Here is a 21148-nt window from a genome sequence, read left to right on the forward strand (position 1 = left end):
TACATGACTTTGGTCCAAGAAAAATAGACAATAGCCTTGTAGAGCTAATACTACTAAATGCCTGCTGGATGGAAAGTTACCAAAATAAATTATAGCACACTACTTTCCAATGAGTTTGAGCAAACTCCAGGAGTTGGTGATGGACAGGGTAGCCTGGCATGCTGTAGTCCACGGGATCGCAAAGAGTTGGACACGACTGATCAACTGAACTGAACTGAGCTTTCCAATGAAACAGTAGCTTGTCAACTTAAAGATTTAGCTGCAAACATGAATGCTGGGTTAATGCCTCATCTGCAGAGGTATGCCTGGACTTGCTATGTGGCTTGTATTCATCCAGTATCAACACTAACTAGTCTTTAAAGATCTTTTATGTAAATGCTTGGCAACAAAACACAAGTGGTGCAGGTTGAAGTACCATACTGAATACCTTTATTGATTTTTATGGTTTATCCTGGTATTTGAGCTTACGGTACAAAACCAACAGGAGGGTAAAACCACAAGTGCCACAGCATCAGTCAGGGCGTTGCTAACAAGCTCTAGCAGTAGTCACTGCATTCTCCATGACCACCACAGATAGACAGACAGACTTATGGATGAATAGTAGAAAAATGATAGGGAGATAGATAGATAAAAGAAAGATGATAGAGTTTCATCTAAGAAGTCCTCAATGAAGCAGCAGGAATTAATTTGATTAAAATCTTGATTTTCATGACCCATCTTTTTAACATTCTGTATAACAAAAGGATGCATGTGATCACTATCTTGAGGAAAAGCATTTGTGAAGTTATTTGAGTTGCAAGCTGAACTACCACTTTGTTCAAAGAACATCACTTTTACTCAAAAGAATGACAGAAGAATTATGTTATTCAGACTTGGGTATTTGGTAGACATTTTCCCAAAAATTAATGAGGTGAGCCTGTCACCTCAAGGAAAACAATGGATGGTATTAGTTATCAATAATAAAAAATGAACTCTCAAGTGAAAACAAGAATTTTTTAAAAATTTATACCTGCTACAGTAAGCCTGTTAGCTTCTCAGAACCTAAAGATTTTCTGATGACATCAGTGGTGATATTAACTAATGCAATTTGGAGGGATGTTTTATAATAAAATACAGCAATGATTGAAAGAACTGCAAAATGCAAAACCATTATTTCCCCAATTATCAATGCATGAAAATACAAAATCAAGCATCAGTAAAAGAACAACTGAAAGTGCAAGAGGCACTTGTAAAGTTCTTATAAAGTAAGAACTTCGGGAAATCCATTCTCCATAAAAGCAAGAACACTGGCAAAAACTGTCAAAATCCATTTCTTCAGAACTCTGAAAATTAATCAAAGGCTCGCGGCAATGTGAGGAGTGTTTATTCAAGAAAAACAAAAAACAAAAAACAACTGACTCTTAATAAGAACAGCAAACGGGGACTTCCCTAGTGGTCCAGTGGTTAAGAATCCACCTTGCAAGGCAGAAGACTTGGGTTTGTTTGGTCCCTGGTCAGAACTAAGATCCCACATGCTGTGCAGCAACTGAGCCCACGTGCCATAACTAGAGCGTCCATGCTTCACAAGGAAAGATTCTGCATGACCTAACAAAGCTCCTATGTGTTGCAAGTAAGACCTGACACAGCTGCAGCTAAATAAATAAATAAATAAAAAACAGCAAATGTTGTGGCATTTAAACTTTACCTCTTCCTCTCACTCACGCTCCACCTCTCTGAAAACCACCAGCTCTTCTTTTTTTTTCTTTTTTTTCCCCACCAGCTCTTCAATCAAAGTGAAGACCAGCATCCACGCAGCCACTGGAGCAAGCAGACAGGTTCTGAGCTCCCAAAAACCTCGCTCTCAGAGGACTGTCATTATTTGACCTGTCTGGCAATTTCCTGGAAACCCTCCTGATGGAACTTATCCTTGTTTAACCCAAGAGTTCACGTGGGGCCAACAGCATTGTCCTCACAGGCTCTGTTGAAAACACATTCTTGAGTAATCAGTGGGTGAAGAAATCACAAGAAAAAGTAAAAAATATTTTGAGATGAATGAAAATGAAAACACAACCTTCCAAAATTTATGAGATGCAGCAAAAGCAGTACTCAGAGGCAAATTTATAGCTCTCTATATTAGATGTATTTAATGCCTAGATTAAAAAAGAAGAAAAATCTCATATGAATAAGCTAACTTTTTACCTTAAGAAACCAGAAAAAGAAGAGCAGAAGGGAAGAAGTAATGAAGATTAGAGCAGAGATAGAGAACAGAAAAACAATAGAGAAAAAACAAAAGTTGTTTCTTGTACAGATCAGCAAAACTGACAAGCCTTTAGCTAGACTGACTGCAGAGTCAGCTTGGGCCACCATCATAAATTGCCACAGACTGAGTGGCTTAACCAACAGAAAGCCATTTCTCATAGTTCTGGAGGCTGAGGAGTCCAAGATGAAGGTGCAGGCTGATTCACTTCTAATGAAGGCTCTCCTCCTGGCTTGCAGACAGCTGCTTTCTCTCTGTGTCCTCACATGGTGGTGAGAGACAGACAGAGAAAGTGCTCTGAAGTACTTCTTTATAAGGACACTAATTCTACCAGATCAGGGTCCCACCCTTATGATTTCACTTAACCTTAATTACCTCCTTTCAGGCCCTATCTTCAAATAGAGCCACACTGAGGGTTTGGGCTTCAACAAATGAATTTGAGGAGACACAATTCAGTCCATAGCACTGACTAAGAAAAAGAGATAAGACTCAGATTAGTAAAATCAGGAATGAGAGGTGGAATACTACTGACTGACCTTACAGAAATTAAAAGGATCATTAGGAAATACTATGAATAAGCATACACCAACAAATTGATGTGTTAGATAAATGGAAAAATTCCTAGAAGGACACAAATTATAGAAACCAGCTCAAGAATAAATAAAAATATGAATAGACATGTAATAAGTAAAAAAGATCAAATTAGTATAATAATGAAAAACTTCCCACAGAGAAAAGCCCATGTTCAGAAGGTAGCACTGGTAAATTCTACCAAGAAATAACATAAACTCTGCACAAACTCTTCCAAAAACAGAAGAGGAGAGAACACTTGCCAACTCATATATGAGGCCAGTATTACCCTGATATCAAAACTACATGAGGATAGCACAAGAGAAGTCAAACTATAGACTAACATCTATTATGAATATAGATACATAATTCCTCAACAAAATACTAGCAAATCAAATCCAGCACATATGAAAGGTATTATATATCATGAAGAAGCAGGATTTCAGAAGTAAACCAGTCAATGTCATATACCAGTCAATGTAATGCAAGAAAATTCCCTCACATGGTCATCTTAACTGATGTAGAAAAGGCATTTGACAAAATTCAACACTTAAAGTTGGAAAAGGTGGGAGCTTTATCAACCTGATCATGAATATCTATGAAGAATCCACAGCTAGACTCATACTGGACAGTGAAAGACAGAAATCATTCCCCCTAAGATGAGGAAAAGGCAAGGGGTCCACTCTCACCACTTCTATTCAACACTGTACTGGAAATTTTAGTGAGGGCAATTAGGCAAGAAAAAGATATAAAAAACATTTAGACTAGAAAAAAGATGTGAAATTATATCTATTCACAGATGACATGGTGTTGTAAACAGAAGAGCCTAACGAATTCATCACAAAGCAAACAAAAACCAAAAACTTTTAGAGTTAATAAATGAGTTCAGTAAGCATGCAGGACACAGGGTCGAAATACTAAAATTAGTTGTGTTTCTATAAACTAGCAGTGAATAACCATAAAATAAGGTAAACAAAATGCAAAATAGATGAATAGACTTTAATTAACAATAAAAAACATGACTTGATATGGTTCTTGATTCCACATTGCGACTCACCTTTAATAAATGATCACTTGTCTAGCTCTAAAGTAGTATCAAAGAAAAATATTTCTATCCCAATCCTTTCAACTACATAAATGTATGAGGCTGGATTTTCTTCATATCCTTTGATCAAAACAACATATTGCCCCAGAGGTGGATTTGAGAACCTAATTATTTTCTTATCCAGACATTAGAAATTCATAAAAATAAAATACAATACTACTCTTCTTTTTCTTCTTTTAACTTTTTATTTCAAATTGGAGTATAGCCAATTAACAATGCTGCGATAGATTCAGGTGCACAGGAGAGTTTTATTTTGTTTTTTTTAATTGTTACTTCCTGGCTATGCCACGTGTCATGTGGGATCTTAGTTCCCCAACTAGGGATCAAACCAGCACCCTCTACATTGGAAGCACGGAGTCTTAATTTACTGAACAGCCACAGAATTTCCAAAATACAATGCTACCCTTCTTAACAGTGATTTGCTTTTGATAATAATTCTCTGCTACATTGACATGTAATGGGTTTATTATTGTCATTTTAAAATCAGTACATTTTATCAGTTTTTAAGTTCTAATTTAGCAAACATCCATAGGCAAAATACACATAAAATTTTTTTGCAATACTCAACAGTTTCAAGAATATAAAAATGTCCTAAGAGCAAAACTTTGAGAATAATTACTTCAAACCTACATAAACATGTGTTTTTTCTTATATGTATAAAATAATTAATAATTAACTTTTAAATGAAAAGGGAATTCTCTGGCAATCCAGGGGTTAGGACTCTGTGCCAATGCAGGGGTTGTGGGTTCAATCCCTGCTGAAGGAACTAAGATCCCATAAGCTGCCTAAGCATAGCCAAAAGAAAAAAAAAACCAAAACAGAAAAGAAAGAAAAAATAAATTATTAGAAGAAAATCTAGAAAACTACATATAAAATTTAGGGTTAATAGAAACCTTAATCAGGATAGAAAACCCAAAGGGTATAATAGAAAAAGCTAATATTTATCTTTAAAAATTTTTTGGTGGGCTTCCCTGGTGGTACAGAGGATAAGAATGCACCTGCCAAAGAGGGACACAGGTTTGAACCCTGGCTGGGGAAGATTCCACAAGCCATGGAGCAACTAAGCCTGTGAACCACAAGTACTGAAGCCCTCGCACCTAGGGCCTGTGCCCCGCAACAAGAGAAGCCTCTGCAACAAAACACTGCAACTAGGGAAAGCCTGCACGCTGCAATGAAGGCCCGGCACAACTAAAAATAGTAAACTAAATCATTTAAAAGGTTTTTTTAAGATTTATGACAAAAGAAGTTATAAAAATATGTCAAAAGGTAAAAGATACATTTTTAAATATTGGCAACTAAGGTGAAGAAGGATCAATAGCTAATATATAGAGAATCCATATAAGCTGACCTGGAAAGACAAATGCAATTTTAAAAATAGAGAAAGGACAGAAATGGGCAAAATACAGCATAGCAAATCCAAATATCCACTCTGATAAACATAAAGACACTCAAACTCACTACTCATGGGGATGCAAAATTAAAATGATGAGATAGCTAGCACCTTACCACCATAATCCTTTAAGTGCTAGCCCCTCAGTTGTTTCCAGCTTTTTGTGAGCCTGTGGACTGTAGCCTGCCAGGTCCTCTGTCCATGGAGTTCTCTGGGCAAGAATACTGGAGTGGGTGGCCATTCCCTTCTCGAGGGGAATTTTCCCAACCCAGGGATTGAACCGGGGTCTCCTGCATTGCAGGCAGATTCTTTACCACCTAAGCTACCAGGGAAGCCACCATTAAATTAGCAAAAATACAAAGAAAGAGTCATGACACCTACCACTGGAGGAAGATGGAAGGAAAGCCTCCTCTCCTGCTCTGCTATCGAAATCTGAATTGTTACAGCCTTTCTAAAAAGTTTCCCTGGTGGCTCAGACAGTAGAGTCTGCCTGCAGTGCGGGAGACCCAGGTTTGATCCCTGAGTTGGGAAGATCGCCTGGAGAAGGAAATGGCAACCCACTCCAGTATTCTTGCCTGGAAAATCCCATGGATGAAGCCTGGCATGCTACCGTCCATGGGGTTGCAAAGAGTCGTACGCGACTGAGTGACTTCACTTTCTTTCTAAAAAGCAATTTAGAAAAATGTATTACAATTAAAACACACATACACTTCACCCAGCAAAAAAGCCCATGTAAATAAAAAAGGATATATTTACAAAGATGTTAATCAAGGTATTGTTTGAAGCAGCAAGTATTGGGAAGACTGCATAAGTTCACAGCATTAAAAAGAATCAGTTGTGGTGCTGGCTGGCTTAGAGGGATTTCCAAAAGATATCAACAAGGGAAAAAGGCAACCCTGAGGATGTGTGTGTTTGTATTTCTGTGTTATCTCATTGTGTAAAACAAATACTGACAAAAACACACATGAACATGTGTACCTGTATGTGTGTATTTTCTGTGTGTATCTTACAAGGAAAGTATGAAAGCATATACACACACTAGGTGGTTAATATGGGTTTCGTGGGGGTGTCTATGTGGGCTGGGGAGAGGCAAGGACAAAGCTCATGCTGTCTCCCCTAGAAGATGCCTTTCCTACTTTCCTGACCACATCCTTCTCTTCAGCAATCCATTCCACCCACCCTTCACCCTCGGCGAGGCAAAGCCCTGTCAAGACAGCCACTTTCCAGTTTTCTCTGAGCACTTAGAATTTCTGTAACACTTTCTAGTTCTAACATATTCATGAACCTATGAGTGTTTATTTATTTTCTATTACTTGCTAACTGTTTATATTTATATAAATATATATATGTGTGTTTATATCTATCTATCTATCTATATCTATATCTCACAGGAGGCAAAATCTTGTAGTGGTTAATAGCATGGACTGTCAAGTCAAACCACGTGGGTTGATTCCTGGCTCCATCACTTAACTCATTAGCTGTGTTAACATGGCAAGTGACATATTTTCTCTGTTTCCTCAAATGTGAAATGGAACAGTAACAGTATTTATCACAGGGTTGTTATGAGGAGTAAATGAGTGAATAGTGCCAAGACAGGAGCACTGGCATGTGGTGAGGACACACAAGCTATTATCAGGGTCTTTATTATCTCACCTATCTAGATTTTAGAATACACAGAAGAACTATACAACAAAGGTCTTAATGATCCAGATAACCATGATGTGGTCACTGACCTAGAGCCAGACATTCTGGAGTGTGATGTCAAGTTGGCCTTAGGAAGCATTGCTACGAACAAAGCTAGTAGAGGTGATGAAATTCCAGCTGAACTATTTCAAATCCTAAAAGATGATGCTGCACTCAGTAGGCCAGCCAATCTGGGAACCTCAGCAGTGGCCACAGGACTGGAAAAGGTGTTCATTCCAATCACAAAGAAAGGCAATGCCAAAGAATGTTCAAACTACCACACAATTGCGCTCATCTCACATGTTAGCAAGGTCATGTTCAAAATCCTTCAAGATAGGCTTCAACAATACGTGAACCAAGAACTTTCCGATGTTCAAGCTGGATTTAGAAAGGCACAGAAACCAGAAATCAAATTGTCAACATCTGTTGGATCATAGAAAAAGCAAGAGAATTCCAGAAAAACATCTACATCTGCTTCATTCACTATGCTAAAGCCTTTGACTCTGTGGATCACAACAAACTGTGGAAGATTCTTAAAGAGAGGGGAATATCAGACCCACTTGACCTGCCTCCTGAGAAAGCTGTATGCAGGTCAAGAAGCAACAGTCAGTACTGGATATGGAACAATGAACTGGTTCAAAATTGGGAAAGGAGTATGTCAAGGCTGTATATTGTCATCCTGCCTATTTAAATTCTATGCAGAGTATGTCATGCAAAATGCATGGCTGGATGACTCATAAGCTGGAATCAAGATTGCTGGAAGAGATATCAACAACCTCAGACATGCAGATGATACCACTCTAAAAACAGAAAGCGAAGAGGAACTCAAGAGCCTCTTGATATGGGTGAAAGAGCAGAGTAAAAAAGCTGGCTTAAAAACCAACAGTCAAAAAATTAAGATCATGGCATCCGGTCCCATCATTTCATGGCAAACAGATGAGGGAAAAGTGGAAACAGTGAGAGATTTTATTTTCTTGGGCTCCAAAATCACTGTGGATAGTGACTGCAGCCACAAAATTTTTAAAAAAACATTTGCTCCTTGGAAGAAAAGCTATGACAAACCTAGTGAAAGTGAAAATGTTAATCTCCCGTCCAAGTACTAACCAGGCACTCGTGACTGCTTAGCTTCTGAGATCAGACTAGATTGGGCATGTTCAGGGTGGTACGTACGGCCGTAGACAGTTGCTCAGTTGTGTTCAACTTTTTGGGACCCCATGGACTGTGGCCTGCCTGGCTCCTCTGTCCATGGAATTCTCCAAGCAAGAATACTGGAGTGGGTAGCCATTCTCCTTATTCCAGGGAATGTTCCTACCCAGGGATCAAACCTGCATCTCCTGCATTGCAGGCAGATTCTTTACTGTCTGAGCCCCCAGGGACCTAGACAGCATATTCAAAACCAGAGATATTACTTTGCCACCAAAAGTCTGTATAGTCAAAACTATGGTTTTTCCAGTAGTCATGTATGGATGTGAGAGCTGGACCATAAAGAAGGGCAAGTGCCAAAGAATTGATGCTTTTGAACTGTGGTGCTAGAGAAGACTCTTGAAAGTTCCTTGGATAGCAGGGAGATCTAACTAGTCAATCCTAAAGGAAATCAGTCCTGAATATTCATTGGAAGGACTGATGCTGAAGCTGAAGCTCCAATACTTTGGCCACCTGATGTGAAGAGTCAACTTACTGGAAAAGACCCTGGTGCTGGGAAAGATTGAGGGCAGGAGAAGAAAGGGGTGACAGAGGATGAGATGGTTGGATGGCATCATCGACTCAATGGACATGAGTTTGAGCAAACTCTGGGAGATAGTGAAGGATAGGGAAGCCTGGTGTCCTGCAGTCCATGGGGTCACACAGTCAGACACGACTGAGCGACTGAACAGCAACCATCCAGATTTCAAACTCTTGGAGGCATTTGAAAACATAGATCCTCTTTTAAATTTATTTTGGATCTTTTCCCCATTATTTCCTAGAATAGTGTTATTTTAATGCCCTGAAACATTAATATTTGTGGTACATGTGTCTCTTTCAATTCTGGTTTCCTTGGGGTAAATACCCAGCAGTGGGATTGCTGGGTCATAAGTTAGCTCTATTCAGTTTTTTAAGCAATCACCACACTGTTCTCAAGAGTGGCTGTACCAGTTTGCATTTCCACCAACAGTGTTAAGAGGGTTCCCTTTTCTCCACACCCTCTCCAGCATTTATTGTTTGTAGACTTTTTGATGATGGCCATTCTGACTAGTGTGAGGAGATACCTCATTGTGGTTTTGATTTGCATTTCTCTAATAATGAGTGATGTTGAGCATCTTTTCATATACACAGCGGAGTATTACTCAGCTATGAAAAGGAACCCATTGGAGTCAGTTCTAGTGAGGTAGATGAACCTGGAGCCTGTTATACAGGGTGAAGTAATTCATAAAGAGAAAGACAAATACTGTATATTAACACATATACATGGAATTTAGAAAGACAGTACCGATGATCCTACATGCATGGCAGCAAGGGAGACACAGATGTAGAAAACAGACTTTTGAACTCAGCGGGAGAAGGCAGGGGTGGGATGATTTGAGAGAATAGCATTGAGACACGTACATTACCATATGTAAAATAAATGACCAGTGCAAGTTCGATGCATGAAACAGGGCACCCAAAGCCAGTGCTCTGGGACAACCGGGAGGGATGGCGTGGGGTGGGAGGTGGGGGGAGGTCAAGATGGGGGGAACACATGTATACCTGCAGCGGATTCATGTTGATATATGGCAAAAACCATCATAATATTGCAGGTAATTATCCTCCAATTAAATAATTAAAAATATTAATGCCTGTGGAATAGACAAGTTAATGGCTTTTAGATTTGAGATGCCTGTTGAGAAAGAAACTGCTGAGCATATGATTGTCACATTCATGGCAACCAGCAAGTAAATGTTCATGGCTGATCTAACCTGGTCTTTCAACCTATTTTAAGAGGGAACAATATTTATCTTAAAATCAATCTTCTGGATTAGCACAGAAAGGCCTTTCATCTCCACTTACAAAGCCACGGAGGAGCTAGACACAAGGAACTCACCTCAAACTGTAAGAAAACCTGAGCCTTTTGTGGTGAGAATACTGGAATCAGGGCTCCTAAAGATTCATATGGGGCTGCCCGGGTGGTAAAGAACCTGCCTGCCAATGCAGGAGACCCAGGTTCAATCCCTGCATCAGAAAGATCCCCTGGAGAAGGAAACAGCAACCCACTCCAGTATTCTTGCCTGGGAAATCTCATGGACAGAGGAGCCTGGCGGGCTATGGTCCATGGAGTCAAAAAAGAGTCCGATATGACTTAGCACCTAAACAACAACAAAGATTCACCCTTTGGGAACATATTATATATGTTTAACATAAAACAAATTATATTAGATAATGACACATTTCTTCAAGCACTAGGTGAAATACATCAGAATCCTTAAACAGTAGTTGTCACCTGTCCAGTCTCTTGTCCATACTGCTCAAGTTTATCTAGTGATAGTTTTTCTCCTCTAGAGCTTTAAATGGGCCAAGAAGAGTGTAGACAATTTTGAATATAATGGAAATGCCTGTCCTTCTGATGCCATCCTCTCTTCTTGCTCTTTTGTTCAACCTTTCCCTCTCAAACGATTCCTTCACAATGGCATTTTAACATGCTTGGAAATCTCCCAAATGAAAACACAACAAAAATGCCCTGTTCAACCACCATCCAGCCCTCTTCCCCTGCTCACAGCCAACTCACTGGAAAGAGCTGTATTATTACTTATTAGCTCCATTCTCTCACTTCCCACTTGTTCTGCAACTACTCAGTTTGGCTTTTGCCCCATTAAGTCTTCATAAATGCTCAGCAACTGGCCTCTGTCCATTAAACCCAGGTGCCTTTTTCACTTCTCACCTCACACGGTGAGCCTGCTCATCTAGGCCTTTCTTCTCCTCTCATCCACACTTCCTCATCCCCAGCCCTCACCCAGGAAACTTCCAGTGTCAACAAAGAGGGTGTAACTTCCACACCTTTCTGCTATGTGTATATACACAGATATATAATTCATCAGGATGTGTGTTTATAAGTTTGCTTTTCTGAAATTGACTCAGACTCATACGTTACTTTGCAATTTCCGTTTTCCACTTGACGTGACAGCCTAGACAGACTACTTTACTCAAGTTAAAAAACTTTTTATGTTGGTATGTAAGTGTATATATATTCAGATATAACTAAATAAGTGCTAATACACCAGGGCAAGTAATTATATTTTTAGAAATTAGACAGAAAAATGAGATTATGCACGTGGGGATCCTTTAGAGTCTCCAGCGGGGCAGACTAGTGGCCAAAGTCACAAGGGCACAGATTTCAGCTCAGAGTCAGACAAGGCAGCCATGATTCACCCCAGCCTTCAGCCCCTCCTAGAGCCATTTTACCTTTAGAGGCACTAGCAGCTAACTGAAAACAGTCTTCATTATCTGTGTTTTGGGTTTAAGTAATTTTGCTTAAAATAATTTTGCCATCTCCTTCAAAGTCATCACCTTGGTAAGTGACAGCCACATTCCAACAACAGTGTGACTTGCACAAATGGTTTTTGGAGATTTTTCTTTAGTCTAAGCACCCTTCAGTTTCTCCCAACCACACACCCCATTTTAAAAAGTAACATCTGGCCTTGGGGGAAGCTGAGTAAAATATAGACATGCTCATTCCTCGCCAGGTCGTCCTGGCTAATCCTCCACAGTGAGAGTCAGAACCAAGAGGGAGGATAAGCCCAGAATATGCTGACTTGAGCTCATAACAGAGAGTCAAGTTTTGGCCCCAAATGATAGGTCCTTTCCTTATAATTTTCCAACTAAACCCTTTCAAGGATCTTCTGAAAATTCTAGTTATCACAACAAATATTTTCACACACTATCTTCTTTTTTTTCTATTTAAAAAAAATGTTTATTTATGTGGCTGCACCAGGTCTTAGCTGCAGCATGTGGGATCTAGTTCTCGGATCAGGGATCAAACCTGGGGCCCCTGCATTGGGAGTGTGGCGTTTTGGCCACTGGACCATGAGGAAGTCCCCATACATTATCCTCCTAAAATAAAAATCTGCACAGAATGGCAAAAAGTCCATAAAGCTAAAAGATCTCTCTATTCTTTAATTTACAGTAGACTATAACTGTAGTTCTATAGTTATAGTCTACTATAACTTTTTAAATATAGTTATAGTCTACTAAAACTATAACTTAGCTATATTCTACTCTTAACTTCCACGGAGAAATTTCCAAAAGTTGAAATTCCACCATTAACAGAATAGTCGAACCAAATGAAATTTCCTGTGCAGTACAAAAACAAGAGGGTTAATAGTAATAAAACAAAACAGCCTCAAAGAGATAATAGGAGGAAAAAAAACCCCAGATCTTTAGGGAAGCTGTACATGGACAAAAAGTTATTGGAATGAAATAATTAAGATGTTAACTCAAAATATAAAATGGTGCTGAAGGGCCAGGCACACAGGTGGTGTCTTGTCACAGTGCTGAGAAGCCCCAGTGTGTCCAGGAGCTGAGTTCTCTCCGGGGTTGGCAAACTGTGGCCTGTGGGCCAAGGTGTCTCTTGTTGCAAGGCCAGTAAACTAAGAATGGTTTTCACATTTTAAAATATTTGAAAAAAATATCAATGACACAAAAATCATACGAAATTCAAACTTTAGGACACATTGAAAAAAGATTTATGGGAACACAGCCACGTTCATGCATTTATTTATTGTCCATGGCTACTTTGTGTTACAATGGTCCATCTCAGTGAATGAAACTGACTGTGTGGCCTGAAAAGCTAAAATATTCACAAGTTTCCTCTTTCTAGAAAAGGTCTGCTGATGCCTGTTCTAAACCAGATTTTACTGCCATCAACTCCGTGTGACCTGAGGCTGGCCTCCTGCCTCGTCTGGATGCACCTTTGAAAGGAAGGGGCCTGGAGAAAGCGCTGGCCAGGCCGCCAGAACTGCAGGGAGCAGGAGCACCCGCTGGCGCCACCTACAGCCCGTTAGGAAAATGGCAGGCGAGAGGCTGGCAGCGGTGGGACACTCACAGGTCTGTCCCCATCTTTGGTGGAGCCGCCCTCTTGGGTTGAGGGCTCTTGAATGAACTCTCTCCCCCAACGAATGCCATCAATGAACAAAAAACCTGGCCTTTACACACCTTTTAAATGGACAGCCCACAACTCCAAATAGCAATACATCTTCCAGCACTCATTTCAGGAATAAATGTGCCCCACAAAACAGAAGAAATGCAGATCACTTATTTCCACAGAAAACTTATTACCACATCTGGCTTTTTAGTTCTTAAGGAAAAATAATGAAAAAGCTCGTCATGTGAAAATCCATCTACAGCTCATGAGTCACCATTCTCTCTCACACCACGCTCCTGAACCTTCATGCTCTAAAAAACACAGGTGAGCAGACATCGCAGCCGAGGAAACCCACAACAAAGGAATGCAAATGACTGGGCCAAGTGGTTTGTCTGCCGGCTCTGAACCAATTCCCCCTGGGAGCCTCCAGGGCCAAGGCTCTTGCCCCTTCAGAGCAAAAAAACTGGCTCAAGACCTGTCACCTTTCAACCTCCCATCAACCCCAGTGCCTTAGAGCATGTCATCTCCATGTTGAATGCAGCGAACCCATCAAGGCAAGGCCGATAGTCTCCAGACACGCCACCCTCGAGTCCTCCCACCCTGCTCCTTGTGTGGGTGGGGTCTAACTACTGCTCCCCGTGTGGGCTGGTCGTCCTGTGCCCGGAGCAGCAGTGATGTTCTGAGACTGCTGAGCCCACATGAGGGCTGGAAGCTTCCACTTTTTTCCCTTTGGAGCCCAGTCCCCAACCAATACGGAAGTCCAGGCTGGACCACTGAGGGATTAGAGGCCACATGGAGAGGGGATATGGAGGACGAGATGCCAGCCTGGACATGGAGAACAGCCACTAGACACCCCAAGAGAGACCACCCCGCTGAGTTCCAGCCGACCCACAGAATCACGAGAAGTAACGTAGCAGGAACTGAAATCTCCATTTCTAGGCTAACTTTTCAAGGCAAAGAAAAGACTCGGCAGAGTTGGCCCAAGCTTTCTATGTGGTGTGAAGAGCCTCCAACTTACTTCATCATCTTCATCTTCATCATCATCAGATTCAAGAACACCATCCAGTAGCTCTTCTACAAAGGAAAAAAGGTCAATGAATAACTATAACCACAGCTGGGAGCCTGGGTCAAGAAAACCCTTCAACTACTGCAGGGATGTGTAAGTACCCTTCTGAGAGTCATTGTTGTTTTAGTCTCTCAGTCATGTCCAACACTTTTGTGACCCCATGGACTGTAGCCCACCAGACTCCTCTGTCCATGGAATTTCCCAGGCAAGAATACTGGAGTGGGTTGCCATTTCCTACTCCAGGGGATCTTCCTGATCCTGGGATCAAACCCGAATCTCCTGCATCGCAGGTGGATTCTTTACCACTGAGTCACCTGGGAAGTCCCTCTTGAGAGTTCAGTTCAGTTCAGTTCTTGAGAGTTAGGTTACAGCAAAACAATCCTGTTTCCTGGTATCATTTCAGCATAGTTTGATATCATGCATAAGCAATTTTAAATATCTCTCTCCATTTTTGTCAGAACACATTAGTCACGACACGAGAAAAATTAAAGCCAACATATAATTTGAGAGTAATTTAGGAGAAGGAAATGGTAACCCACTCCAGTATTCTTGCCTGGAAAATCCCATGGACTGAGGACTCTGGTAGGCTACAGTCCATGGGGTTGCAAAGAGTCGGACATGACTGAACGACCTCACTTTCACTTTAGGAGAAAGAAAGTAGACTAGTATCAATATTATTGCTAAGCATTATTCTAGATGGTGCCACACATGCGATTTGACTTAATCCTCAGTAGAGTTTGTTGACTTTTATCCCGGTTTTATAGCATACAGCAAACTGAGGCACGGAGGATAAAAGACACATTATGGTCACATTCCCAGTAAGTGAGAGTTGAGATTCAAACTACACCTATTTCTAAATTCCACCATTTTTCCACAGAGGGTAGGCTGGTGGTCACAGCAGGCTGAGCTCCTGAAGGCTCCCGTGATTCACTGTTGTTGTTTATTCACTAAGTCATGTCTGACTTTTTGCGACCCCCTGGGTTGTAGCCCACCAGGCTCCTCTGTTCATAGGATTCTCCAGGCAAGAATACTGGAAGGGGCTGCCATTTTCTTCTCCAGGGGATCTTCCCAACCCAGGGATCGAACTTGCATCACCTGCATTGCAGGTGGATTCTTTACTGCTGAGCCACCAGGGAAGCCCTGCTATTAATATCCCCTTGAGGATGAAGCCTGGACCGGATGAAAACTCTCCAGCTCTCCTCCCTCCTTTAGGTTTCAGCACAATGCTTGTAGATTCATTCTGACTTGATGCCAATGACACATATCCTAAGGTATTTGTGTGTGTGTTTCTGATCCTCCACCCAAATGTTCAATGATTTTTCTAATTTGGCTATAAAGCAACAGACCCCTGTTTGGGGTTCTGGGATCCTTCCACTGCCTGATGGATACAGAACAGCTTCTGTGCTTGACATGAAAAAGAACTACTGTAGGCCCTCTATTTAAACTGGAATTTTCGGAGCTGAGCAGGTAGATCCCAAGTCTGTCTGGAATACACAAGGTTGTAAGGCTTTAGCTCCATCCATGATAACTTCCTGCCAAAGTGCATCCCTTACAGAACAGTAGACTGACCCCTCCTCCTCACACTCATTAGCATGCTGGTCCAAGGGCTAGCTTTGTGTTAGAAAAAGAGGTGTTTCTTGGCCAGGGAGACAAGACAGCGTGCTTCTTGGCTGCCCAGGAAGAGAGAATACTGAAAAGGACACAGAAGTGTATCTTGACAAAATCAGCCCTGAAGAAGGTTCCCAACCAGAACCTGACCCTGACCCTGCAGAGAACCCCTGGCCTGGGAGGGAGGTCTCAGTCAGTGACCACAGAATAGACCAGCAACAACTTCTCCAGCATCCCCCCACCTTCCCAAACTGTAGCCGACCCAGAGAATGTTAGGGAGCAACCTCGGCTCCCTTATTATTACTTTTTATTATTTATTTATATTTTTATTATTTATAAAAAATCATTTTATGATTTTTTTTTTTTCAACATGCCTGCCTAGCAGAATGGAAGTCAGAAATACAGCAGAAAATATAGTTCTGTTCCTTGCTCACCTGAACTTGGGATGAATCTTGCTTGCTCCATAAAAACCAAAGGGGAAGAGGTTTGAATGGAAATGGGCCCCCCTGTCTGAAGGCAGCAGAGGTTTAACCTCACCAGCTGCTCTCCCAGCTGCCTCCTGTTGTTGGGGAGCCCTCTAACCTCCTCCTGTGCCTCCTCATTTCTGTGTCCGTCCAAGAGAGGGAGGCGCCACCTTGGCTGCATATTGGAATCACCTAGGAGTTTTAAACACTATTTCTCCCCCGGGGCTCCACTAGAGGTTCTGATTTAATTTCCATGGCGTGCTGCCTTGGGGGTTTTCAGGTCTCTCCAGGTGACTGCCTGGTTCAGCCTTGGCTGTGAACCCAGGAAAGCCACCAGCGGGCGTCCTCTGGGGAAGGACTTTGGGCATCTCCCTTTTGCTTGGCCTTGGTCAAACTTGGCCCTGGGGTTAGAGCAGGGAACAGGTGATTTATTTCTTACCTCCACTCAAGTAAGAAACAGGATCTATGCACTTGGATGTTCAGTGATGGGATGAGGGCATGTAGAAAAGCTATAAGTGACAAACTTGGCCCAGGATATTGGCAGCACCAGGCACCTCCGGCATGTGCATGAGTCAGGATCAAGGCATCAGGTAGTCACAGAAAGAGCTAAGAGATTCCCCACCACCTGGTCCCATCCAAGGCTTCCTTTCTTGCTTAGGGGATTCGGGTGGGTGGTCAAAGTAATGAAAGAAAAGAAGACACATCGTCCAGAGTTGTTGGTTGGCAACATGGATTCTTCTGGAGTGGATGCACCTGGGAGGATGCGTTCACTTTCCACAGTGGTTCTGGAAAGACTGGCATCTTTTTTCACTATCTGACCCTTGGGCCCCATTTTATTATAGTTCATTGACCTGAAAACAGCCACCCTACTGAGCCAGGGGAAATACAGTAATTAGGAAGGGTAGGCCCACATAAAGAGAACTTCTGGTTAGAGAAGAGTTTCTGCAATTGCTTCTGAATGCTTTTATGTTGACTTAGGTCAAAAGTGTGATGAGAGTTTGTTAATCTTGGGACAACGTGGCCTTGACCACCTGACTGAACTTTTGTTTGTTCACTTGGATCGCGTCAGCTTCCTTAAGGCCTCTCGAATGAATGCTGAGATAGGACAAGTCCCTTGAAGAAAGACTGTGTGTCTTTCTAGCACATATGAAAGACTCAAAAGATAGATAATAGATTCTTGCATTACACGGACCTGAATTCAGCTGCTTGATAATAAACTCGATCTGGCGGATCATTTCGGCGTTGCCCTCTTTGATGAAGCAGCGAAGGATGTCTTCCATTCCCTGGAAGCGTTGGAGAGAGGAAGAGTGAACATTTCAGTTTGGGAGAAAACTACTTTTTGATGGATAGTTCCACCTAATCCAAATAAAATAAAATAAAATAAAATCCGCCCCCCACCCCGTTTTTTTAAGGAGGAAAGGATATGCACAATAAAAAAATTCCTCTGCTTAGTTCATTGTTTTTTGTTGTTTTTAGAATTTACAATGAAATTATTTTATTTTTGCTTGACTAGCTGACCTAATTATAATGCATTTACTTTTTAAAAAGCTATTGTACAATTTTACTGTGTAAGTACTCCTTTTAGTTTTGGCAATATGCTGTTTTGGGAGGTGGTTTCTTTCCTGTGTTTTCCCTATATTTATACACTGCCATCTGGATTTTAGGGCCAAAAATGGTCTTTGAAAAGTGGAACCATATGTTCAGAGAAGTAAATGAACAAATAAAACCTTTTTTTAAACAGCCATCATTCCTTTTCTATCAAAATAATTATAAAGTCACTATATTGTGCATTATTTACTCTACGACAAAGCACTGACATCAGAATTTTCTATTTTGACCCACAGAATTCCCAGGAAATGCAGAGGTAAGATACTGACTTACCCATAAGTACCTATTTCCCCTCCTTCCTCTCCCCTTGTGGGATGTGAATGTGTGTATGTGTATGTGTGTGCTCAATTGCTCAGTTGTGTCCGACTCTTTGCTATGCTGTGGAATGTAGCCCGACTCCACGGACTGCAGCCCACCAGGCTCTGTCTATGGAATTTTCCAGGCAAGAATACTAGAATGGGTTGCCATTTCCTTCTCCAGGGGAATCTTTCCAACCCAGGGATTGAACCTGAGTCTTTTACGTCTTCTGCATTGGTACTGGCAGGCAGGTTCTTTTACCATTAGTGCTACCTGGGAAACCCCATGGATGTATGGCTGGAGCTAATGAGACCTTCTTGCCCCCACAAGGAGAAAGTGTATCTAATACTGAACCCAAAGCTGAGGAAACAGAGTCCAGAGGTGCTGGCTGAGACACGGATCAAGTGACATGTGAATTCTGATCAAGATGTGCCTGAAGCTTACGCCTGTACTTTTCAGTTACATCAGCCATAAGTTGCCTTTTCAGGTAGGCCAGTTTGGAATCAACAGCTCTAACAGAATCAAAGAAGGGCCAAGTGTAGTTTTGAACACGGTGAGTTCTCATCATCTAAAGCAGAGCACTGTCTTCTAGAAAGGTTCAATCTGGATCGTAATTCTAGTTTCCTGATAAAATAGCTGTGGGACCTTGGTCAAATGACTTAACTCCTGCCAGCCTGTTTCCTCAACTATAAAATAAGGATGACAACTCAAGGCAACATGAGATTTTTAAAGGATGTATATTGGTGTTGGTTATGTAAACGTATGTTTGTGGAAATGCACTGAAGGGAGGGACTTCCCTGGCGGTCCGGTGGTTAAGAATCTGCCTTGCAATGCAGGGGATAGGGGTTCATCCCCTGGTTGGGAACTAAGATCCTACATGCCTCAGAGCAACTGAGCTCTCTAGCTGCAACTAAAGAGTCTGTGCGCTGCAAGGAAAGATTCCACATGAACCAATAAAGATCCTGAGTGCTGCAACCATGGCCCAATGCAGCCAAATAAATAAATAAATTTTAAAATGCACTGAACTATATATGTCAGGCCCGTGCATTTCACTGTTCGTAAACTACAATACCTAAAAAAATAAAAGCATCTAATCCAATGATTAACACATAGGAGATGCTTAATAAATGACTGAGACTGCACTTGCTGTGTCTGGTAGGGCTTTGTGGCTCAGAACAGAGAGCTGGTGGGTGAAGCAAGGGAACAAGCAGAGTTCCTGGTGGTCACAGGGTGAAGAGGGATACTAGAGAGAATGATAACATTTAACTGGGGGGCAGAGACAGACCAGTCCACAGAGGAGAAGGTGAAGGAGTGGCCTGGGAGGCAGAACTGGACAGTCCACAAGGGAAGAGAGATTCATGGAGGGTGTGGTCAGCAGCGCCCAGGCTCCTGGGGAACTAGTCAGACACACCTGGGCTTGTCTATGGTCAGGAGGGCTGCATTTTATGTCTCTCTGTCTCCTAGACTGACCTCTTCCCCATCCTGCACCCTGTCCCAAAGCAATGGCCAGAGGAGGAAGAACACAGTCAAGTGCAAGCAGAGAGATAAACCCTAAAACACCAAAGGTCAGGATCACCACCAACCAGCTGACCACTGCCAACATCTAACCTTTTTGCCAGTGGAGAGAGACAAATGATTCATTCAGGCTCTCCATCTTTTTTTTTTTTTCCTCTAGAGTTTACTCTTACAAATGATTAACTGTTCATATATTGAAAGATCTTTTAATTCTCACTTGCTCTCTTCTATCTCTAGCTCAGTTGTTACTTGGGGGTTAAGAAATCACAAATTCCTTCTCTGTAATTAGGAAGATTATTGGGGGAAGAGTTTTTAGCAGAAAAATTTCTCCGTAAGAAATTTCACTTCTTTTAAATATATATTTTTATGTGTGTATGTGTGTGCTAAGTTGCTTCAGTCCTGTCCAACTCTTTGCCTATGGACCATAGCCCGCCAGGCTCCTCTATCCATGGGATTCCCCAGGCAAAAATACTGGAACAGGTTGCCATGCAATCCTTCAGGGGATCTTCCCGACCCAGGGATCGAACCTCAGTCTTTGACATCTGCATTGACAGGCAGGTTCTGAACCACAAGCACCACCTGGGAAGTCCATATATTTTTATACTTATTATTAAATGTATATTTAAAAGAAGTGAAATTTATTTTATTAAAATAAGTGAAATACATAAATTATAATGTTTAAGTTTTGACTAATGTAAAATGTAAATTATAGGAATAATAAAATCATAAAAATAATAATATTTTATCATGAAAGCAATAACATGTCATTTCAGATAATCCAGGCCAAATAAAAATGCCAAGCCAGACGTAAAGGGTAAGAGAGCAGGTACTTGTATATCAGCCAGGTATGTGAAAATGAGAACATGAATGTGTGCAAATAGCAGAGAAACAAGGAATGCCCATTCCTGCCAGCTCGCTGAGATTAGAGACCATCATAAAGACAATCACACAGAAGACTGTATTTGTATGCAGTGTTGAAGGGAAGAAAAGGATGGATCACATGCAGATTCCTTGTTAGGTAAAGGTTTGGAGGTGTGTCCAGTCCCAAGTTTGGGGTGATTTTGCAACCCAGGTGTGGGGTGCTGTCTGGAGCCAAACCACCCAGACCAGCTGCTCACTGGCTATGCCACCGGGCAAGGGATTTAACCTCTAAACCTCATTTCATCAGCAGCAAAATGGGCACAACCATAGCAAATGCTTTGGGGGTCTTTCAGGAATGAAATAGATAAAGCCCCCGTCAGGGCCTACGACATACACCAAATACCATCCAGTCCAAGTAATTTCTAACTCTCCTTTCACGCTCAGCAGGTCAGCTTTCTACAGTGTTCTAGTTTGTTCCGACCCAAACAGTCCACATTTACATCACTAGGGGTCTTCACAAGAAATTTCTCTTGGGAAATATAAACAGAACTTCCCTGGCGGTCCAGTGGTTAAGGATACACAGATCCGATACCTGCTCCCAGAAGATCCCACATGCCTTGGAGCAACTAAGCCCTCGAGTCACAAGTACTGAGC

The 21148-nt window shown here is 41.6% G+C and overlaps 1 protein-coding gene across 1 annotated transcript in view; it reads right to left on the bottom strand.

Annotated features, from left to right (window-relative positions):
* Positions 1-21148, bottom strand: part of ARMC9 (armadillo repeat containing 9) — a 172496-nt gene that overhangs the window by 70429 nt on the left and 80919 nt on the right. Inside the window, exons 18-19 of the mRNA XM_061148523.1 lie at positions 17406-17496; positions 14094-14149 (exon numbers count right to left, since the gene is read on the bottom strand). Of these exons, the coding sequence (XP_061004506.1) occupies positions 14094-14149; positions 17406-17496 (147 nt within the window). The remainder of the gene's footprint in view (positions 1-14093; positions 14150-17405; positions 17497-21148) is intronic.

Source organism: Dama dama, chromosome 8 (genome assembly GCF_033118175.1).
Source record: "Dama dama isolate Ldn47 chromosome 8, ASM3311817v1, whole genome shotgun sequence".
NCBI lineage: Eukaryota > Metazoa > Chordata > Mammalia > Artiodactyla > Cervidae > Dama > Dama dama.